Below are 22,266 nucleotides of genomic sequence, written 5' to 3' on the forward strand. Positions count from 1 at the left end.
GTCAGCATCAACCATGTTGGTCATTGTCGTTGCTGCATTTTAAATCATCCCTCTATGTACCTGATCATACAATAGCCCACCCGGTCTTATAAAGGAGACATAGCTAAATGTAATAACCAAAAGTTTATTTGATTTAGTCAATATGGTCAAAAGATACCACAACAAAATCAAAGTGGGAGACACACACACACACACACGACCCAGCTTATCAGCGGCTCTCCACCCTTTACACTTCTCTGTAACATCTCTTTACATTATCACACACGTCCACTGTGTCGCTGATCCTTTCACCCTCATCATACAACCATTTGCGTTACCTCTACTCTGTTTAAAACAAACTCTCGATAATACAATTATCTGCAAAATACACACGCATCTCTTACAAAATGCACAGTCGCACGCACACACACACGCGCACCCGTTCAAACACCGGCATGCACACACTGGGCTCCTGTCTATCTGAGGCTGTTGCTGTTGGGTTGTGATCCAGCGAGGCCAGGGTGGTCGGGACTGTGGCGGTTCTGGAAGAGACGCACAGATTCAAACAGCCATTTTCACTCCCGTGGACATGCAAACGTTGTTACTGTGAATCACAGCTCTGAGCCATGTGCACACCTGTTGCGTTCAATGTTGACTGTTTCTGGCTGAAGTGGGTTTAATAGTGAGGGGAACAACGGAGCTTTTTATAAGAGGAGTTGATGAGGATTTCCAGGTTTCAAATATTGGGGGGATATGACCTAATAGGATGTTGTTACACATCTGATAAAACGTCACGAGAGGGTTGGAAAATGCTTGCAAATAGATAGTCAAAGCTTTATAATGCAGTAATAAATCAGAGCTGTTGTCTGCCGGCTTGTTTTGAAGCTCTTGCACACTCTTGTGTAGGAAAACAGTTCCTACATGCAACCGCTCACAAAAAGGTCTGGATTACCTCGAGCAATCAGGTCATGCCTTCTAGAAAGGGCCATTGCTTTTGAGTACTCAAAACAATTAGTTTAATGCTTTGAGCACAACAACCAGTGCTATCATGGTTAGGAGAAGCAGAAATGCAAGGCGGATATCTCCAACTGTAGCAACTTCCATCAAAACAATCTAGTTTAAGCTTGATGAATACAATGCACTACAGGTAAGAGAGAACAAATATTTATTTTGGAAGTAAACTGCTCCTTTAGCTGCAGCTTCAAATTCAATTACCACATTATTAAAAACAGAAAGTGTCTCAGTATATTATGGAAATGGTTTGGTGTTAGTTACAAGGTTCAAGATTAAAGTATACAACCATAACCCATAATCACACAGTTTTACAAACTATTGGTAGCTTGAAAGATTTTCTTACCTTCTTCTTTTTCTTGTCCTTCTTCTTTTTCTTCCGGTCGGGATCATCATCCCTTTTCTTCTTCTTCTTCTTGGGATCAGTGTCTGATGGGGTTTCTGTGACGTAAAAAAAAAAACCATCTCAGAAGCCTGAAAACGTGTTATTATTTTGTGTGAGTGTAAGCGCGTGGTTTGTCATACCTTGGGGTAAAGGGTCCTGTAGTCGATGGTGTTTATGCTTGTGTTTGCTCTTCTTCTTTGGAGGCTGTATGTGCATCAGTCTGTACTGTTCTGGTAGCTGAGAAAAACAAACACATGCATGCGTATAAATATTAAATAATATAATTAGTAAAGGATCGAAACCAGCAGGCAAGAATATGCTGACTTCTGAGCCATTGCCATACATTGTATATATATAGGATATATAGTGTTAGTCCATCTATATATATTCAGTACGCACCGGTCCTGTGTGTAGTCTGAAGCCTGTGAGCAGAGCGCCTGTCAATGGGCTGAAGGAGTTCCCACAAACAGGAGGCTTATCAATCAGAGAGCGCAACGAGCTGCCGTCCTGGGTGCCCGGACAGTCGATCATACCTGCAGATCAAAATAATGATATATGGATGTGTTGGGAACACACAGCCACCCATAAGCCAGGTTTGAAAGGTTTCAGTCGTGTTCAGAAATACATTAAAAACTAGTCTGGAAGCCTCTTGTTAGCACACAAATGTAAATGTAAAAACAAAACCAACAAATGTGGGGGTCATTTTCGGGCGTCATTAAGCTGATATTTGAATTTGCAAATGACACAGATATACACCTAATCATCTACTGTCTCCATTGAAATTAGGTTTCAGGCACAACCTCACGGAGAAGCCTTATAAAGGTCAACGGGAACACCTAAACATCACTAAATGTGGCAGATGAAGAAAAACAACAGCAATCAAGAAGAGGCATTTTGTGTTCTGTACTTCACGTTCAACTCCTGCACACAACCCACCTGGTAACTCTGGCAGAAAGTTGCTGAGCTTCTCCTTCACCTTCTTCCCACAGAATTTGTTGAAGGCGTGCTCCAGGTTGTAGTGCGTGATGAGGTTGGTGTTGCCCGTCAACTCGTTTCCCACTATAAATAATAGTTATATCACGGAAACACCACAAATTATGTAATTGGTTATGCATCTCACAAACTAGGTAGCACTCATAAATAGCCATGGTTTTAATTGGAGCTACCTTCGTTTAGCGTTGACTGCTAACGTTACGTTCAACTGAACTTAAGGATACAGTAGCGGAGTTAACTAACTGTTAGTAACAGTAGTGGACATTTTGGTGTCACACAATGGAGCGAACAATTCAAATGGAAGGGTATGAAAAAACACTCGGTTAAATACCAGTAACGTTAGCTATTAAGGGTATTTTGGCAACACGTATCTAAACCAGCTAACGTTAGCTTGCATTGTTTACAAACTGCTAACAACCTTTGACAGCAGCTCGACGCTTTCTGTGAAACAATTACACACAAAGCATAAAAGATTTAGTGATATCGAGACAGTACCAGGAAGCTCCCGCAGTAAGTAGAACGGTTCATTCATGGCTCCGGGCTTCCGCAGGGTAGGCCCTTCATCCCCGAGCTGCGGTGTCATCTGCCCCGCCATGGAGACCTGATTTTGAGCGAGAGGCGGCGGAGGCTTCCCCGGTCCGAAACCCAGAGACGACGAGCCGGGTCCCTGAGCTTCGTTTTGCCCGAACAGAGTTGAAAACATTTCCGTCATATCTAATCACAAATAATACATTTATACGGAATGAAAGGGTTACGTTTCGGCTTGTTATCGGGTTACTGACAGCGTGTTCACCCCAAATCCATCCGAGTGCGAACGACTCGACTCCTCAATTCTTTGTGGCATTTTTTTCTCCGAAGCCCATGTACTGTAATACCGGGCAGAAACACGCACATTACCGTAATTACTGGTGTACATAAGCCCACAAGGATACAATCAACGAGGTCGCGAAACATCACCTTTATTTTTTATACACACAGGAAAAGAGGAGACATTCTAAAATGTACTGTTATGTTATTGAATATATATATATATATATATATATATATATATATATATGCAGGACAAGTTAGTTGAAGATCACACATCGAAGACGTCGGCAGGGTGAAGAGAAGATGCCCTCCTTTCAAACTCTGTGACCGATGCCTGAAAAGGAAACAACATACAGCTTTTGATAAAAGGTCATGACAAACTTACAAATGTATTTTATATATTCTTTTCAAGTTGCACAGACATAATTTGTCCGTTATCATAAGTTGTCCGACAGGCCTGTGCAATGTAACAAAAAATAATCACTCCTGTTTAAATACATCAAGATTACTAAAATCATTTAAAAAAAAGATATTACTAAGAACATAAGGAGTGCAATGTAGATTTTGATAAATACTGTTCAATCATACAATCATTTCGCTACGGTCACACATTGTAGGTTACAGACTCAGGCATACTTACAAAGACCTAACCTTTGAGAGTGTGAAAATAAACTATGTATTTTTTAGATAAATATGAATAGTTTCTCTCTCACCTTCCACTCATCAACAGTGGTAGAAATACGATGTTCAGTCTGACGGAGACTTTCTCTCCCAGCCTGTGCCTTCTGTGACAGGGCAGCATTCTCTGCTTTAATCTTTTTCAGCTCTTGTCGCATGTAGTTCTCCTGTTTTTTGTAGTACGGCATCAAAAAGCTGGAAAAGTCCTGCTCAGGAACTCCACTCGGCCGCCTATCAAAACAAGTGAGAGGGTAAAGGGTCTAAGATGTTTTATTTTTCAAATCAATTTACTGGGATACTCAAGACTTTGACATATAACCAGTTGATTTATTTAATTGGAATGAAAGCAGAAGGTGGTGGAAAGTAAAATGGTATTAGGGCGGTTTACTGACCAGGCAGGCTCTGCATTGTTCTTTGCAGCGGCCTCAAGTTGGTCCAGCTCATTCAGCTTGAAGTCTAACCGACCTTCATCGATCAATCTGCTGAGGTCCTCCTTCAAATACACAAACACTTGCATTGATGTAAGCAAATAAGAAGAACACACACACACAAATAAGAACAGGGCATGTTTTTATTTTTTTAATGTTGTTTTAATATTGTAATGTGTCCGGCATACCTGTATAGTCCTCTGCAGCTCCGCGATGAACTGCTTGTGAATGCTCTCCATCCTCTGTGGGTTCTTTTTGTACAGCGGTCGAAACGTGCTGGCAAATCTATTAAAACTGTGCAGTCACAACAAAAAGTTAAACAAATTGCTTCTTTTTCCCAAACCCCCAGCTATTTTCTCGCTTGACCAATGTACTACTGAAATAATGATTTGATTAATCTATAAGAAATAAGAAAAATAACTGACAACAATTTGAATAATTGAGTACTAGTAGTTAAATCATTTACCAAGAGAAAATACTGAGTCCTTGTTTAGACGTAAAAGGAACCATTCTTGCCTATTCCTCCACACCTAACTACCCATCATATGACATTAAGAGATAACGTTAACTAAACTCATTGTTTACATCACTTGTTTTTCCCATCGTCTGTGACCACAGTCAGTCACACACAGCTCTTCATGTCTTTGTGTCTTTATGTCATCATCATCACCCCCTCCCCCCTCCCTCAGATGAATGGTTAGTCCCAGCACAAACTGGGATTTATACATTTATACGGTCTGGGGGTGGGGATCTCACTCAAATACACAGGTGAGCCGTTACCTGGCATGTTCGATGAACTTCTCCAGGCTCTTCTGCATCACTTTGTCGAACAACTTCCGCCTCTTGAACCGAGCTTCTGTCTCCTCGGGACGCTTACAAACGGATTCGGAGATCTGTGAGGAAGCTTCTCCCGTGGCTTCATTGATTCGGTTTACCACTGACATTTTACTACTATCTTGATCCAAAGTCTCCTTCGTTGTTGCTGCTTCGCACTCCTCCATTCTTCCTCCTCTGTTTATGCTTTTCAACACCCGCCAAATCTACGGCGAGCCCCTTCACCCACAAACTACGAAGTCGCCTTTTCCTTCGCACATGCGCAGTTCGAGCCGGTGGCGCGGCGCGTCAAGTCGGTGCCTTCCAGCTGTCATTCCTCCTCAAGCCCCTTGAGGTGAAACGACGTCCTCGCCAACATGGTTCTTATCACAGGACTCTGTACCTTTTTGTACCACTTGCCTCAGATTTACAAATGGCTTCTGAAGCCGTACTACATCTCCTCGCTGCTCATGACCGTCGCCTTCCTGGCGGTCCGCAAGGCTCCCGGTGTGTGCGAGCACCTGGCCACCCAGCGAGAGGACGGCAACTCCTGCGACTTCGACTGGGTGAGCATGGCGGGGATAACATGGTGGAGCTCCGGCAGCCCCCACGGGCCACTTCACCTATTGCACAGTGGTTTCATGTGTTGTGTCTTTATTCTTTCCTACTTCCTTTTTTTATAGAGAGAGACGGAGATTCTCATGTTTCTTTGTGCAATAGTAATGATGAAGAACAGGAGAGCGAGTAAGTACCCCCCGCCCCCCCCCCCCCCCCCCACACACACACACACACACTCATGTATGTGTGTAGACCAGGGTTGGTTTACAGTAAACAGTCACAGAGCAGGGGACCACAACGATAAACATAGAACATAGGAAAAAGTCGCCAATCTCGTACAGTCTACTTTATTTTAATTAGATTCAGGAAAACATCACTTTCTTTTATAATAATCTCCTTTTGGCAAAAGAAGTGTAATATCCTGACTAAACCTCATCGGTAACCTAACGTAGACCCACACACACACACTCACATGGGACTCCTAATCACGGAGAACAGCGAGGTGCGACACGGTCCTATAATGTGTATGTCATGTTAATGTTCAACCAAATGGGTATTTGTGGCTTAATATGTAACTGTGTCAAGTCTCAAGAAGCCCTGCAGCCACTTCAAGGAAGTGCTTAGCCAAAAACGTTGCTTTGTTGTGTAAACAACTGTAGAGTAGCCGTGCCTCCTTGTGACCTTGTACCAACATGGTGAAGGGCACTCTCCAGCTGCATTCAATGTCTGCCCTCTCTCAATCTAATGTTCTCTCTCTCTCTCTCTCTCTCTCTCTCCCAGTCACACTGGAGCAGCACATAGGCAACGTGTTCCTGTTCAGTAAAGTGGCCAACGTCATCCTCTTCTTCAGGCTGGACATCCGGCTGGGCATCCTTTACCTCGCGCTGTGTGTCGGTCAGTGGCCCGTGTGACCACTTTCACAAATGCTGTCCCACTCTCGGTGCCCTTTGAGTCAAAGGAGGGGATATTTACAGGAGGCTGTTCTCCAACAGGACTCATGATAGTCATGTTTCCCATAAGCAGGCAGCAGAGTAGATTTAATATTTTAATCTGTTCAGTTATTAAATGAGGTAGTCTTTGTTTCACATTAAAACACTGCACAGAAACATTCCAAATTTGATCAAAAGTGGACATAGACTTGGATCAGTTCCCTCCAGTTTCTGTTAGATTATTGGTAGATATTCATATTTAAAAAACTTTAGAGGATATTGATTCAAATGAATACAAAGGAACGCTGCTTACAACATGCATTCTGAGTGATTTCCAAAAGATCACGTGGGCTCTGCAGTGTGGTCACCTGCTACTTTTGTTCCTTTTTGTACGTAGATTTTATTTTATTTTTCGTATTAAGCACCTTTTCCCCTAATGTCCCTTCATGCACTGGTAGACTCTGATCAGTCTGTTTACCTGTACCTCGTCTCCAGCATTCGTCATGACCTGCAAGCCTCCCATCTACATGGGCCCCGAGTACATCAAGTACTTCAGTGACAAGACCATAGATGTGAGTGTTACCCTGAAAAAAACTTGAGCTTCTCATTGCGCTGTTTGTATTTGTTTCTACCTCCAACATGGAAGCCAATTGTCTTAACAATATATTCATTGAACGTTTTTTTTTTGGAGAGGCATCAGTCCTGTAGGTGTGTGTGACAGAGCTCTACACCTGTGTAATTGGTTGTAATCTCATTTAATGTGTCTATAGGAGGAGCTGCAGAAGGACAGTCGTATAACCTGGATCGTTGAATTCTACGCCAACTGGGCCTCCGACTGCCAGTCTTTTGCCCCCGTCTTTGCCGACCTTTCGATCAAGTAAGAGACCGTTAAAAGCGCTTGTGTAATTTAAGATACTGCCGACGGAACGGTTTGATTCATTTATATAAACATAAATAGCTGTGATTGACTGAGCTGTGGTCCAGACAAATATTAACTATAAACCTACGAATCACCCGTCAAACCTTTGCTCAATAAGCAACCATGAGATCTATTTAAAAATAGGAAATGTATTGATAAAAACAAACCCATATGGAATCTGATGGGGTACAATGTCATTTTATTTGTCTTTATGTTCTGTATTCATTGTGTAATCAAGGTCTTTGATATGCATCATTAAAATAATTGTATTTAATTTAATGCAGACAAGAGCCTTGCGCTACATTATTTATTCAATGAAGAATCAATAACTCCCTTCCATGTTGCAAACTGTAAAATTCAATATCGGGTTGTTAAATTGAACTTTACATCTCACATAATGATAATCCGCTTGCGAAGTACATTGATTTGATGTTTTAGGCATTCGTATGTCTGATGCATCTTCTCCTGTGTACTGTAGGTACAACTGTGCTGGACTCAAGTTTGGGAAAGTGGACATCGGGCGCTACGCAGAGGTTTCAGAGAGGTCAGATTTCTAACTTTTTAACTTATTTATGCTTTCAAAAACTGGTCAGATTCTCTGAGCGCTGGATGTTACCTGTCCCAATGAACTATTCCTTTGACAGGTACAAGGTTAGTACTTCTCCGCTTGCCAAGCAGCTGCCCACACTGGTGCTTTTCAAAGAAGGGCGGGAACTGATACGACGTCCGATGGTGGACAAAAAAGGCAGAGCTGTGTCTTGGACCTTCAGTGAGGTAGGTTTCGTCTACCTAGTGAGTCACATCCACAAAGACGTATCCTGACATGAATTTATTTCTTTCATAGGAGAACATCATCCGAGAGTTTAATCTCAACGAGCTCTTCCAAAAATCCAAGAAGTTGAACAAAAACCGTGATTTGAAAGAAGAAGAGGAGCAGGACGTCAGCAACAAGCTGCACCCTGAAACCATCGACGTCCAGCCGCCCGCAGAGAGCAAGAAGGACCAGTGAGGAGGGGCTTTCGCAGAGGGGCTGCAGGACCGGCATGACTGCTCAAGTCCAGAATACGGTGGGACGGAAAAAAAAGTTTCAACCACTATGAAGGTGTCATGTGTTCACCCTCCAAGTCCTCACTGCGGCAAATAAATAACCAGAAAGCTGGAGCACACTTGCCTGCTGTGACTGGGTCTGATGCAGTGTGGTCCGAATGCAGCGCCGCACAACATGAGCAATGCTTTTGGTACATTTTATTAAGTTATGACAAATGCCTTTTTTGTAATGCTTGTTTGACTACTTTCAGCAACATCTCATCACTGTGTTAATGCATTTGCTCTTTGTATTTTGCAACTCGCCTGTTTACTGGTATCTGCTGTTTGTTTGTTTTAAACCAAAACATGAAGTTGAAATAAAAAAGTGTCCAGTTATAATTTGTGAGGCATTATGTTCAACAGTTAACATGACATTAAATGACATGTCATTTAGCTGACGCTTTTATTCAAAGCAACTTACAATAAGTGCATTTCAACCATAGAGATACAAACTCTGAACAAAAAACAAGTGCAATTTTCATCAAATAAGCCGTTTCAAAACATCTTATAGATAAGTGCCATTATATGTACAATTTAAGTGCTACAATTTGTTAGTGTCAAGTTTTAGTCTAAAGAGATGTGTCTTTAGTTTGCGGCGGAAGATGTGAAGGTTCTCTGCAGTCCTGATGTTGTCGGAGAGCTCGTTCCACCATTTGGGAGCCAGGACAGCAAAGTTGCAAACTTGCCGAGTGCTTTTCTCTCAGAGGGAGAAACAAGCAGATGCAGAGCGGAGTGTGCGGGTGGGGATGTAGGGTTTGACCCAGTGAGCATTTTTTTGGTATTTATAGACGTTGAAAATACGTCTGTTTAGTAATACGGTAAAATGTCGTCCTGTACTTTGTGCTACAGCATTATTTCATAGATTTAAAAAGAAACAACGTCCACATTTGTATTTTTATTAAGAATTACATTGAAAACGGGTCTAAACATAGACATCTTTTAAACGTCTCTTCAACAGATAAATTGCTTGCTGGAAACTTACAAGGTAAATACTTAGTCACAGATGTCAACAGTCCTTAACAAGGACAACACATTTGATTAATTTGAATTTATTATCAATATAACACTGTACAAATAACACTTTTACTATACAAAAACAGAATACAAAAATAAAATATATTTTGGGAAAATAAACTATGAAAGTGCAGCAACAAGATGGACAAGTTAGTTTAGACTGCTGTGTTTGTAGCCCATTTTTTTGGAATCATTGCAATTTTATTATCAGATTGTGTAACAAGATCTGGCTCTGAGTCACTTGAATCCGGATGGTATACCTGAAATCAGGTTCTTCTCCCTCATCATCACTCGATGATTATTTGTGTTAAGGGAGTCGCCTCAATTGCGAATTTCTCTGGTCAACTTGTTTATTCAATTCAAATTACTTTATTTTGTCCAACCCAAAATAAAAAATAAGCCTCAGGGAGCTTTACAGTCTGTAAACATGCAGCATCCTGTCCCAAAACCATCACATCGGCACAGATAAAACTCACTTCAACTGGACAAAACCTGAGGGAGAACAGCGGAGGACTAGGTGTGTACAAAAAGAACAACTTAAAGATGTACAGTACGTTCAAATCCTACAACACAAATGATTCACATATTGAGAGTAGTACGCCTGGTGTAAGGCAGGACAACTGCAGGGACAAACTCCATCCACAGGAACCCGTGAGGAGGGAAAGAACAAAGGCTAAATTTTTAATTTGGGTTTATAATGACAGTAATAGTAACGTGACTAATAATAATGATAACAGCAGCAAGTGTGTCAGAACCCTCATTGATAGATTGTTTACTTATGACATTAAAAACAAGATAACAATCTGCAACTTATGACATTTCTGGAGTAACATTCCTGGTATTTTTCACAGTATCATACTTTACAATGTTGCTTTAAGCATGCAGTAACTTACAATGTTTTGGCTTGTTTACAGACCACAACTTGATGAATTCAGCCCATACAACCTGTGTTTAGGCCGCGTTGCTTTAAAAACGTGCATTTTCAATATGAAATGGGAAAGGCAATGATAGTATATGGGTATAGCAACAATCTAACGCATTAGCAACACCAAACAAACAGAAAATATTCTGTGGTGTTTACTTTTGGTCCAGTTCATGTTAAACGCTAACATGCTCCATGCGTTACAGATGTGAACATGTGAGTTACGTGTTTTCAACTAATGTTTGAAATGGCCCGCATTATGTCCTTAAAGCAAATTGTTAACAACAGAGTGTAGTTCTATAATTATGAATTATAATAATTAAATGCCTTAAAATCACATCGTTGCGTAGCCAAAATTTCGCCGACCAGTTAATTCATTATTATGAAAATCTTATTATCGTCTCTTTCAACCTAAAAACTACTTTCCCCCCTGATCTCTATTTATCTATCATTTATTTCTATATAGATATCTATTTCTATTTATCTATATATATATATCTTTCTACCTATATCTAGTTATGTCATTATATCTTTCTATCTATATTTATCTACATCTTCATCTCTATCTACCTATATCTCTCTCTATATACTGTATATCTTTCTACCTATATCTATATTTATCTATATATTTTCTCTCTATATCTATTTATCTAGCCATCTATCTATTTATATCTATAGACATCTATCTATCTATTTATATCTATAGACATCTATATCTTTCTATAGATATCTAAATATCTTAGATATAAATATCGATATCTATATAATGTAAATATATCTATCTATAGATATCAATATTATAGATATCTATAGATCTATATCTATATATAAAATCACCTAATGTGTCACCAAATTTCCTGTTAAATACTCCGTTAGTGGAAGTTGGCTACGGCTTCCTCGTCGTTAGGAAATCCAAATGCAAAACAACGAGCACTTTGACACCCTAAAAGGTGAACATACACCACGTGCTACTTTGATAAAGAAGTATAGGACACACTAGCGGTTAAATCTAAAATAGCAGAATCTACAGTGAGACCTGGCACTAAAAACAGCAACTAGCAGTCAAGTTTCACTTTAAAACAGCAGAATCAACAACAAATTTAGCAGACTAGTTTGGTAAAAGATACTTCCGATTTCAAGTCTCCTTGATGTCTGAAATCTGGTAGTAGAGATGTACACAGTTTGACTTTTTTATTCTGAGAAAACATCATTTAAAAAAATTCTTTATAAGGCCATTTGGGGAAATGTCTTTAATGTACTCATTACAGATATTTGTGACACTCGTTCCATTCATCACCGCCCTCAATAGCAATATTTTTCATCTCACATATACTCAGTTTCAAATTGTTCAGTGGTCACCATTCTTGACAAGGGGAGGAAAAAAAAATGGTATTGCAGGTTCTTTTTAGGCTTGTGTCATTAATGATGCTTCTATTCTTGTAACCACACACGCACACGTCACCCAGGTGGGATCTTGCCAATATTCTAATGTTTGCACACCAGTGAAGCATTCAGCACGACAAACAAAAACCACATGCACACCAAAGACAAAGCTGGGAGGGTCGCAGACGCGCTCCGTTGGGTTGACCGATGGTACATGTGTCCTTCAAGCGAGGGATTTCGCCTCCAAAGACAAAGCTACAGCCTGCTCTGACATTTTAGTGCTAACACCACTGGAGGCCTTTGAAAAGAGAAAATAAAATAAATAAACCTTAACTATTATGCCCGATCCTGAAACTCCCAAACACACCTGCCTTCTGCTCTCTACGTGGCTGTTTAAAAGTTTTAAAAGCCAATAAAAAATCAAAGCTAATCTGCCTTACATGTTCTTTTACTCAAGTGTAAAAAATACAAAAAGAATAGGGAAAAAAAAGCTATAAATGTGCATGCTTCACTATGAAGGGTCCAAAGGCAGATAAAAAAAAATAATAATAAAGTCTCCAAATGCAAACCAGTCCCTCCTTGAAATTCTATTTAGTGGCATAGATCATTTACAATTTCATTTATAAATTCTTTGTCATAAAAAATATTCATACTTTCTTTTTTCAAAAAAGGGACAACATGGTAGACTGGTTTGAAATTGTGCCCAAAAATACAAGGTTGTCTTTTAAAATAAATAAGCCCTTCCCTCACTGCCCCTTTTTGGCTGGTCACCTGTTAAATGTTTCAGGTTCTACTCACATCTCGATTGACAAAATATTACAGAATGAAAAATACAAAAATACACACAAGATACATACAATGATCTTAAAGCTACTAAACAGATTTTGCATAATGTCTCTAGCATAAAGATTACAAGCGTACATTCCACAAAGATACTTGGGCTGCAAACGTGATTCAGAATTTCTTTGTGGCTTTCAGAAAATTAATTTCTTAAAATATTTACCACCTCGGCTGTGTACCAAACGATCAGCTTTCTCTTTGGACGATGAAAATTCCAGCAAGAGCTCGTGAGCGGCTGATGCAGCCATTAAAATAAGAACAGGCCACTGATTTGAGATCGCTTTCATGAATCATTACGCACATCCGTCACCCTCATCCAGAGTCATTTTCAATACCTGACAAGTTGACCCAATAATGATCCGTAAGATTTTCTACATTTATATAAAACAATAAAAATAAAAAAAAGATTTAGAAAACTAAAAAGGATACCGTGTTTAAAGGTTGGACTCTTATAGATAAACCGTTTGTGTGGTCCATTCAGACATCGGAGCAGACGTTTCTATTGGTCTGTAGAGTCTTAAATCCTCCCACTTTAGAATTCGACCTCCAATGAATAAAGGCCATCTTTTCCTTAAGAGTCGGACACGGTGGGCGACACTGTGTGCTAATGTACCAAATAAAGTCATTGATTCGCCTTGAGAATTCTTTAGAGATCTCTGTACCCAGCCATGATGATACAGCCGCTCTGCGTCCATCTATGGCTCAAAAGTGTCCCCTTTTACTCTATGTTATATTTGTAATGCCTCCGGCAGATTTGAACAAAGTGAGTACCAGATTGGCCTGCTCCTTTAGTCCTTTGCATTGGAAAAAAGTCATTTTTAGGAGCCTTGCAGTCGTGAATAATGTCCAGCTCAGGTAAGAGAAAGTAGTCCTGGGGCTTTCTGCCCCCTCTTTGTGAAGGTTGTCTGTCTCTCAAACCGATATCTCGTAAGTGGTCCCTCCAACGCCCGTCACCTTCTTCACTCCGCCCCCTGGTTTGGTTGGTGTGTGATTGGCCAAGACTGGACGAGAGGGGTATCTGATTGGACAGTTATCAGGGAGGGGGGGGGGGGGGGGGTGAGGCAAGGGGAGGCAGATTAGGAGTGAGGACAGAGGATAAATGGGTGTGGAGGTGAGTGGTTCTACTTCAAATAAGCACTACCGTCAAACTTGTAAGGCATTTTGGTAACTACACTTTGCGAAAAAGAAAAAAAGACACAGACAAAAAAGGCTAGAGGACAGAAGTAACAGCACCTTGGTCAGGCATGCTTTCACAGAGCTAAACACACACTTCCATACACGCTTAGTAACAGTAAAAAAGTGCAAACTGACTGTAAACCGTGGAGGAGGAAAAGGAAAACTCACACAGATCAGGGAGGAAGAGGAGGGCTGACACAAGCCAGGGAGGAAGAAGAAGAGAATTAAGAGGAAATGGAAGGAGGAGGAATAGCAGGCGGATCTGGCGATGTGTCACTACTCACTGTGGAGCCTGATGCCCTCCTCCGGCTCCTCCCCCTCCCAGCACAAGGCCTCCTCCTGAAGCCCTCGGGGGCCTGTGCTGAGGTCCCGCCTCCCCAACATGACACTGCGACTTGCCGAGGGAGAGGCCGCGAGGCGGCGGGGACACAGGGGGCTCTAGTGAGCGACCCCCAGGGGAGGAGGAGGACAGGTTACGAGGGCCTCGGGAGGAGGAGGAAGAGTTGTGGTTAGCCTGCAGCAGGTGCTGGATCTCAGAGGCCCCAGAGGCGGAGGGAAGGGGCGGGCTGACGGCACGCAGGTAGGCCCTGTGGGGGGAGGAGAAAGTGGCGGAGCCCTGGAGCAGCTGCCCCTCCCTCTGCTGGGCGATCTGAGCCGAGAGGAAGGGCGACGTGTAGCCCTGCAGCGGGCTGCCGGGCGACACCACCTCGCGCTGGCTCGCCACGTCCGCCGAGGGGTGCGGAACCCGGGGCCTCTGCGGCGACAGCTCGTGGGCGGCCGACTCAAACTCGGGGCTCTCGGACGGCGTGAGAAGGCTGTCGTAGGACAGGCTGCCGTTCCGAGGCGTCTGATTGGCCAGGCTCTTGTAGCTGGTGTCCGTGGTCTCCTCCGATTGGAGGGTGGACAGCGGGTTGTTGGCCGCCAGCGCCGAGCGCAGGCTGGACGAGCGGGAGCCGGCAGTGGACAGAACCAGAGATGATGGATAGGAGGTGTAGGAGCGCCCGGCCAGGGAGTAGCCCGACATGCCCCCGGGTATCGCCCCGGCAGTGCCGCCCGGGCCTCCGGGGCCCTCGCCTCTGTCGCCTCCCCCTCTGCGCGCCCCTACACCTCCCCCCACCACTGTGGTCCCGTCCAGGCTGCTCGGCTCCGAGCGGTAGCTGGGCTGCCGACTCGACTGGAGGATGGAGGGAGATGGAGAGTCCAGGCTGTCCCCACGGATCATCTGAGAGGGGGAGTATGATGAAGGTGGGGGGGGGGGTGTAGGGAGAAAGATGATAATCACAGTGTTACCATAGGAATGGATAACATTACACGAAAAATAACAGTTTTACTACATATCAAATACAGAAAAAAAAGTGGTGGGGAGAAATTGGATGCTTGACCGGTGCTCTACTCCGTCATCACACTACTGGACTGGAAACATTGACTGGCTTGAACAAGCACTGACACTGCATGTCAAAGACTGGGTTTACCAACACATAAATGGTTTTACAAATGCATACATGAACTACACATTCCAGTCAATGCAGTCTCAAGGGAAAGGAAAGATCCACTCAAACACACAGAGACAACCCAAGGGACACAAACAGATGACACTAGCTGAGACTTACTGATCGACCGATGGCCACTGAATGATCAAGTAAAAAAAAAAAAAAAGAGGGGCATGGTATTAACCACAAAAGAAATTAGAAGCAAGAGGCCGTACCAGCCACCAGATCATCAGTTACAGAAATCAAATATTGCTTGTATGATTTAGAAATGCTCAAATAAGCTTGCCGTGTCAGTCTACAAGGTTGTGTTTAACTGAATGAACATATTTAGATTAACATGACTATTGCAGGCGCCTGTGTGTTGTCAGGCAAAGATGTGTGGTTAACTTCCCTCTACGCTGCTCCTGTGTTTAACATACACTATGTAACAATACCGGATACATTGTATATTGACATGTACCGTACCTTGCTGGGGTGCGTGAGGGCAGTGTGGTTCCTTCCTGGGCTGCTGAACGGTGGTCGGTACTTATACATCGACGGCGTGGTCGGACCTTCGGTCAACAAGCTGCTCTCTGAGTAACAACAAACCAAAAAGACAATTTTGAGGTGTGGTTTGTGATGCCAAAAAATTCAACCGCTCAGAGTACCAAAACTACGCTTGATGTAGATGTTAAAAGGTTAACGTGTGTGTGTGTGTGTGTGTGTGTGTGTGTGCCTTATCCTCACCCTCCGTGTCAGCGCGGGGCAGGCCCGGGTACCGAAGCTCTGGCTTTGGAGGAGGTGGAGGCTCTGCATCTGCCGACTGGCTCTCTATCTGATCTAGACTACTCTTGGACTGGAGAGGACACACAGTATTGTCAATATCAGAGACGTACAGTATCAGGTCTTGGTCACACTCACAAAAGCCTTGAATTAAAAAAGCACTCATTGATCAATGATTAGTTGTCCAGTAGAGGTTTAACTCAGTGTTTGCAGTGCTCTGTTTGTTTCCATCCTAAACCTTGTTTGTGTTGTAATGGAATAACTATTGAGGTGTAATGCCCTCTTTTACGAAACATTCAAGGTTTTGGCATCTGAGAAAAGTTCAAACCCACTGATGTAACTATTTTTAGTCCAAACACCCTCCAACACATGTACTTCATTATCCAGATCAGGTCATACTATATACTTTGCATTAGCAGTGCATAAGCAGTGCAAAAACAGTTTTAAAGTTGTTTTTAACTAAGACATTTGCTAATATAAATACAAGTTTCCTGCACATTTTTTCTGTTTTGTAAGATTCAGTTATTACATAGATTTTTTTTAGAATAGCTTCGTTCTAATCCTGTGTTCTACGATTCAAAACGTAAAAAGTATTTCAAAGGAATGGAACATTTTTATTGCATAAATAAAACATAACCTGAATTTTTAAACATGGAGAGTGAGATGAAACTGGGAGGTTCCAGATAAGTTGTTTTGTTCATAGTAATAAGAGGTTTATAGAGTTATAACAAGCACTGGTATCTATGGTACCTGTGCTTGGTACCAGCAGCTCCAACACCTCAGCTGCATGCCCACAGCACTCTAGTTCAGCGTTTAAATATGAAAACAGTCAGTTGTTTTTTTTGCAGTTTTATCTTCTTGAATTTTGGCGGATAAAGTTTTGCCGAACAAAACCAGTTGATGAAGTGCGCTTGTGTGGTGGGAAGTGTGTGGTATTCTTCTGTTTTCTTCAAGTGCAGAGCTTTTAATCCTACACATATTCACAATATCTATGGATTTAGAATGCCTCACCCTGGTGCTGTGTCGGTCATTCTGGATGCCGTTGTCCAGGACCTTGGCTTCTAGCTGCGCCTCAGTGAGGGGCGGTCTAAGAAATGGTGGCTGCACATCCATTGTCTGAGGGCTCCGGCACCGGCCTACGTATCTGTGAGGCGGACAGTCACACACGTCGTCAATCTTCATTAAAGTGACGCACGAGGGAGCCACACACAGAGTTAGAGAGAGAGAATGCTAAATAAGGGGAGCAACAGATGAGGGATGAAGGCTGGGGGCTGACCTGGGGGCCTGGGAGCTGCATAGCACATGAGAAATATTCCTCGTGCAGCCGTTGGTGAAAGGGTTAACACCTCCCCGAAACTTCCCTGTCACCTACAATGAAAGGAGGAGATGCACATGTTCCAGCTCACACGTCCACCATCATTAGTGAAAAGAAAAAGTCTCAACTGTCTGGATTAGTTCAGACAGACAGCTTTCACACCTTACCTGTTCATTTGTGGTCCTACCGCGCGCCACCAACACTATGTGGAACCCAGTAAGGCCAGCCACTGGGACGAAAAACAGGCCAGCCACACACATTACAACCATACTGAGAGGAGGGGGGGTCAAGGAGGTGCCAACAAACCCAGCGAAGAAAAACTACACAAATAACCAAAACTACACAAATAACCAAGAACACTATGTGGAACCCATGTGAAAAGAACGTTTCACATTTGGTTCTGCTACTTGATGGCTGCAGTGGGCCAAGTGAAGGATACGTAACCACGGTGTGTGGCGTGTCCAGCTGCTGGCGGTGGTGCAGCACATAAACCAAACCAAAGCCAAATACATTCATGATGTGGGTGGTAAGCGACAGCAAGAAGAGGAAGAAATGGCGATAATTCCTCCGACCAATGCAGTTATTCACCCAAGGACAGTGGTGGTCAAAATCCTGAAATAGCACAAAGGACAACAATTAACAAATATGACAGAGGGGGGAAAACAGGATGCCATGGAAGAAATGGCATTGGAAAAATCAAACCATTTCCACATCCTATGCTCACATTGTAAAAACTAAGAATAAGACATATCTAGGTTGAGCAGTCAAGTCCCAGATCTTAAAAGTTCACAATGAAATTAGGACCTGCTATTAAAACTGAAGGATGCACCACAAATACATTTGTGTTGCAAAAGTATCACTGGTATTTAATCAATATGTGACAAATATACTGCAAGGTCAAAAAGATATTCAAGGAGTCATGTCAATCACAAACCATTACCCTGCTTCCACCTCCAATGTCCCCTTTCAACTAATTTTGTATAAAACAGAGACATATTTCTAATTGGATCTCGCAATTTGAGCCCATGACGCTGAGTGTGCGCTTGTACCTCCACACAGTTGTCACAGACAGAGCAGTGCGAGCAGCGCGGCGGGCGGTAGAAGCGGCAGGTCCCACACCACTTCATGCGCACTTGGATCCCTTTGATCTCCACCGTTTTGTAGAGTGGAGCGCGGAAATCGTCTTCTTTGTCTTCATCCTCCTCCGCTGAAGACGACACACACACACACAAATGATTTCTTTCAGTCTCAGTTTATCCGTCGTGTCCTGTGAAAGTTAGTGCATACAACCAACTTTCTTGGGCAAACACCCTTCTATGTGTGCTTACCTCTGGGGAAGACTCCGGGGTCCATGAAAGTAGCCATACAGAAGTTGGCGAGGGTGAAGAGGAAGATCACGGCAATGTAGATGGGAATGAGACAGGAGAAATACTCAAACAACCATGGACACCTGTACAGCATGAAAGGGGGTGGAATACAAAGACCCATATTATTCCCAAAATATAAGAGTGTGCAACACATATTCTTGGTCTGTTCCACGGCAGCATGTAGATATAGCTTGAATCCCTACAATGGGAATAATTAGAAAGATACACTCCTCCCTGCATCCGCAACTAATGACATGCCTTTGTGCAACTTGTCCCTAAACTGCTCCATTGAAGTCACACACAAGGCCAGAAACAGAAGACTATAGATATAGATGTACTATAGATGCTCATAGGTATGATTTGGAGGAACTGAGTTAAAACATGTTTTGCTGATAAGAGGACAGGTTTTGTCACTAACTTGCCGTATAAAGATTAAACAAACAACTCACGTGAAGCAGAAGAAGAGGCTGGTGGATCCGACGAGGAAAGTGGTGGCCGCAGACACCGGGACATATCGGCTGGGGCGGAATGGACGGGGAGGAGCAGAAGCAGGGACACCTACTCCTCCGCCGACCCCCCCACTGCTGAAGCCCGGCATTAGAGACAGAAACAGAGGAGAGGGGAGGAAGAAAGAGAGAGAGGCAGGTATCTACGCTCTACCTACTGTGAACCGGGGCTCTCAGGTCAAAATGGCAACTGTGGGGTTTCTTTGAGAAGAGGCGCCATGACTACAGACGAGTAAAAGAAAATACTATGCAAAGTAGCAGCTGTATGGAAACATGAGGGTTTCTCCGTGTCCTGACACTCAATGTCTCATGGCACCAATAGAATGCCTTAAAATCAGAGTATTTGTATATAGTCCTATGCAGCTTTACCGGTGCACAGCTGGTTGTGATGCTATTTAAGTTCTGTGCATAATCTTAATAGGTTTATAAAAGCAAGAGTTTACAAGAGCGCGGCAATACAAAAATTTGTGAGTCAGTAATTCATAAATATATTTGTATGGCTTTATTGTAACTGTATTTGGTGCAACAATATAAATAAATCTAAAATTGGACTGCCCAGCTGGCACCAGTGAAAACTTCCACCCAACTAAAAGTGGAGGAATCTGGCCTTCTCTCCACTCCTAAATCGCAGTGATTGCATGTATGCTTGCCACTGGGCTTGAGTTCTGAATATGCCTATCAGAAGATATATATATATTATATATTAAAAAATAAAAGAACAGAAAAGTAAAGAGGTAGTGTGGATAGCCGGCAGGCCGAGAGCAGAAGCACATAGAGGAGAACAGGCGGAGGACTGAGCGCAGCAGCTGCTGAGGACTTGTGTGATTGTTATTTAGGCACTGGGTAGGTAGCAGAAACGGGGGATGGCGGCAGAAGGGACAGTTTTAGGGTGTCAAACGACGTTAGCAGTGCAAAACAAAAACAAATTAACTTTCAAACTAGTCGCAAGTTGATGAAGAAGCAGTTTACAAAATGATCGCCTTTACGAGGACTACCGCTAAAACAGGCAAGCAGAGTCCCCTGGTTCTGGCGGATAATCCTTGCCTTCAGTCTTTGCTTCAATATGGGGATAAAATCAACTCAATCCAAAAAGAACCCCCCTGTGTGTCATCGAGCTGTCACCGCAGTTGGCCGGGTCTGGGTGTAGAGACCTCTCCCACCTCCAAATTCTCTGCAGATAGTGCTCCTTTCCCATTTTGCATCTTTTAAACAAAGCCATGTGCAGCAGTGATGTTATGTAGTCTGATGCATTGTTGTGCTTTTTGTCTCTTCGTCCCCCTGGCTAATGGATGCCCCTGTAAAGAAATAAAATTACATTGTCAGTGGGGAAAATCTAGCCGTAAATCGCGATGCTATTTAGATAATCCATACAATATATTCCAGCCAAATCGTCAAATATTTGACAGTTCCGACTGAAATGAAAGCACTTTTAGTGATGTAATAAATAGTTGTGGTCAACAGAAGTACATACAGTGATACTTTGTTTTTATTTTTGCAGGTTTAAGCCACTGTCAAAAGTAATATAAACTGACGAATCAATTCTGTCCTAAAAATGTGTTTATCACCGTTAACATTAATCAGTTGTTGCGCAACAGCCTGCTGTTGTTGAACCCAACTGTCACATCAATGCCCTGAGAATTTCGAATAAAACCCCTCCCACCCGTGGAAAACACCACTGGGACTGCGATCCGTGCGTCCTTTGACTGACACACACACACACACACGCACACACACACACACACACACACATAAACACACAAACTCATTCCCAGATGAAAAAGTAGTGGGGTGCGGTGTGAACACCCTGAGAAGAGATCCGGTGAAACTGTAACCTGATATTTTAGACGCACCCCTCTTCTCGGCTATCACCAGAAGCGGGGTGGTGTGATAGCTAGTTCTTCACCTCACATGCCCCAAAACAACAAAAACAACAACAGCTTGTTAATCCTAAAATCTCCGTTTCGAGCCGGTTATGTTACCGCAACAATGTGCATGTCCAGGCTGCATCGTTAAACGGCTTGTCTAAGCACGGCGTTTTATCCATTTCCCGGCAACAGTTACAAACGATTAGTCGCTAGCTAATGTATTCAATGAATGTTAAACCATTTGATTGACTACCGCTTCATCTTTGAATCATAAATTTAAGTCGACCAAGCGTAAAACAACAGGCCAGGGAGGTGCTAGGACTCAGCCGAGACAACTAACGTTACAACAATAAACCTCATTTACTCTATTCACCCAAGTTAGGTAACCTACAACGCAATTTGTCGGCGTGTTGTGTTAACATTGATTAAAATCTGCCAGACTTTCACACGACCAATACTTATTAATCAGTTAGCTCCTACCTAGCCTCGAAAGTTTTTTGCGACACTGCTCAGTCCTTTACAACAGCGAAGAGTTAGCGCACACTACCTGGCTGGCTAGTATCGGGAGCTTTACATTCGCGGGGCAGCTTTCATTGACGGTAGACATGATAAACGAACGTCCGTTCCTTTAATTAGTCACCACACAGGGCAGGTAAAATGAGCAGGACATACCTTATACCCAACATGCGAGCTGTCTTGATTGTAGGGTGTGGGTCGTTACGGTCCTCCTTGAGTTAGCCGCTAGCAAACCACTAGCTCGCTCGCTAGGCCGACATCGGAATCCCGGAACTAGCCCGTCGTCCCTCAGGTGGGATGAACAGCCAATCAGAGGCCGAGCAGGTGTGGTTTGGAGAAGCAGTGCAACCAATCACGGCGGACGGAATTCTTTCGCTATCGGCGAAACGGATTCATTTGACAGTTTCGGCTCATTTTTAAATGGACTGGAAAACGTCTGAAAGTTATCCATTAATATTTTCCCACTACGACACATTTAAAATGGCTCATTATGCAACGCTTTACCCACTTATTAAGATACA

The 22,266-nt window shown here is 42.9% G+C and overlaps 4 protein-coding genes across 6 annotated transcripts; 1 reads left to right on the plus strand and 3 right to left on the minus strand.

Annotated features, from left to right (window-relative positions):
* Nucleotides 1–108: 108 nt before the first annotated feature.
* On the minus strand, nucleotides 109–3,233 carry med19a (mediator complex subunit 19a). Its single transcript, XM_037460624.2, has 6 exons — nucleotides 2,864–3,233; nucleotides 2,312–2,434; nucleotides 1,775–1,908; nucleotides 1,516–1,612; nucleotides 1,337–1,431; nucleotides 109–521 (listed from the first exon to the last, which is right to left on the minus strand). The coding sequence occupies exons 1-6, from the start codon at nucleotides 3,078–3,080 to the stop codon at nucleotides 456–458; spliced, it is 732 nt and encodes a 243-aa protein (XP_037316521.1). The 5' UTR covers nucleotides 3,081–3,233; the 3' UTR covers nucleotides 109–455.
* A 125-nt stretch (nucleotides 3,234–3,358) lies between these two features.
* Nucleotides 3,359–5,285, minus strand: si:dkey-6i22.5 (polyamine-modulated factor 1). Its single transcript, XM_037460626.2, has 5 exons — nucleotides 5,065–5,285; nucleotides 4,473–4,578; nucleotides 4,249–4,349; nucleotides 3,892–4,087; nucleotides 3,359–3,512 (listed from the first exon to the last, which is right to left on the minus strand). The coding sequence occupies exons 1-5, from the start codon at nucleotides 5,283–5,285 to the stop codon at nucleotides 3,447–3,449; spliced, it is 690 nt and encodes a 229-aa protein (XP_037316523.1). The 3' UTR covers nucleotides 3,359–3,446.
* A 189-nt stretch (nucleotides 5,286–5,474) lies between these two features.
* tmx2a (thioredoxin-related transmembrane protein 2a) lies at nucleotides 5,475–8,927 on the plus strand. Its single transcript, XM_037460623.2, has 8 exons — nucleotides 5,475–5,663; nucleotides 5,781–5,841; nucleotides 6,436–6,549; nucleotides 7,080–7,156; nucleotides 7,355–7,461; nucleotides 7,982–8,047; nucleotides 8,148–8,277; nucleotides 8,348–8,927. Exons 1-8 carry the CDS (start codon nucleotides 5,475–5,477, stop codon nucleotides 8,510–8,512), a joined length of 909 nt encoding a protein of 302 aa, XP_037316520.1. The 3' UTR covers nucleotides 8,513–8,927.
* Nucleotides 8,928–11,756: 2,829 nt separating this feature from the next.
* zdhhc5b (zinc finger DHHC-type palmitoyltransferase 5b) lies at nucleotides 11,757–22,055 on the minus strand. 3 transcript variants are annotated; one of them, XM_037460591.2, is made up of 13 exons: nucleotides 21,902–22,055; nucleotides 19,308–20,659; nucleotides 18,820–18,941; nucleotides 18,541–18,698; nucleotides 17,931–18,103; nucleotides 17,659–17,761; nucleotides 17,453–17,544; nucleotides 17,188–17,320; nucleotides 16,141–16,249; nucleotides 15,880–15,986; nucleotides 14,209–15,146; nucleotides 14,093–14,116; nucleotides 11,757–13,766 (listed from the first exon to the last, which is right to left on the minus strand). In XM_037460591.2, exons 2-12 carry the CDS (start codon nucleotides 19,454–19,456, stop codon nucleotides 14,098–14,100), a joined length of 2,103 nt encoding a protein of 700 aa, XP_037316488.1. In that variant the 5' UTR covers nucleotides 19,457–20,659; nucleotides 21,902–22,055; the 3' UTR covers nucleotides 11,757–13,766; nucleotides 14,093–14,097. The 3 variants fall into 3 exon arrangements, with proteins under 3 accessions (XP_037316488.1, XP_037316484.1, XP_037316485.1); XM_037460587.2 differs by lacking the exon at nucleotides 14,093–14,116; XM_037460588.2 differs by lacking the exons at nucleotides 14,093–14,116; nucleotides 21,902–22,055 and adding an exon at nucleotides 21,710–21,764.
* Between the last annotated feature and the right edge of the window lie 211 nt (nucleotides 22,056–22,266).

The sequence above is a fragment of the Pungitius pungitius genome, chromosome 2 (genome assembly GCF_949316345.1).
Source record: "Pungitius pungitius chromosome 2, fPunPun2.1, whole genome shotgun sequence".
Taxonomy (NCBI): domain Eukaryota; kingdom Metazoa; phylum Chordata; class Actinopteri; order Perciformes; family Gasterosteidae; genus Pungitius; species Pungitius pungitius.

Excerpts from the sequence above, each read along its gene's own strand:
- med19a (XM_037460624.2), bottom strand. The coding sequence starts at position 3,080 with ATGACGGAAATGTTTTCAACTCTGTTCGGGCAAAACGAAGCTCAGGGA. Across the intron at positions 1,432-1,515 it reads ACAGGACCCTTTACCCCAAG|AAACCCCATCAGACACTGAT; the intron begins GTATGACAAACC and ends TTTACGTCACAG. Across the intron at positions 522-1,336 it reads AGGACAAGAAAAAGAAGAAG|AACCGCCACAGTCCCGACCA; the intron begins GTAAGAAAATCT and ends CGTCTCTTCCAG.
- si:dkey-6i22.5 (XM_037460626.2), bottom strand. The coding sequence starts at position 5,285 with ATGGAGGAGTGCGAAGCAGCAACAACGAAGGAGACTTTGGATCAAGAT. Across the intron at positions 4,350-4,472 it reads AGCTGCAGAGGACTATACAG|GAGGACCTCAGCAGATTGAT; the intron begins GTATGCCGGACA and ends GTGTATTTGAAG. Across the intron at positions 4,088-4,248 it reads AACAATGCAGAGCCTGCCTG|GCGGCCGAGTGGAGTTCCTG; the intron begins GTCAGTAAACCG and ends TTGTTTTGATAG.
- tmx2a (XM_037460623.2), top strand. The coding sequence starts at position 5,475 with ATGGTTCTTATCACAGGACTCTGTACCTTTTTGTACCACTTGCCTCAG. Across the intron at positions 7,157-7,354 it reads TCAGTGACAAGACCATAGAT|GAGGAGCTGCAGAAGGACAG; the intron begins GTGAGTGTTACC and ends ATGTGTCTATAG. Across the intron at positions 8,048-8,147 it reads TACGCAGAGGTTTCAGAGAG|GTACAAGGTTAGTACTTCTC; the intron begins GTCAGATTTCTA and ends TTCCTTTGACAG.
- zdhhc5b (XM_037460587.2), bottom strand. The coding sequence starts at position 19,456 with ATGCCGGGCTTCAGCAGTGGGGGGGTCGGCGGAGGAGTAGGTGTCCCT. Across the intron at positions 15,147-15,879 it reads CCCTCACGCACCCCAGCAAG|ATGATCCGTGGGGACAGCCT; the intron begins GTACGGTACATG and ends TCCCCCTCTCAG. Across the intron at positions 13,767-14,208 it reads GGAGGGCATCAGGCTCCACA|ATACCCCTCTCGTCCAGTCT; the intron begins GTGAGTAGTGAC and ends CTGTCCAATCAG.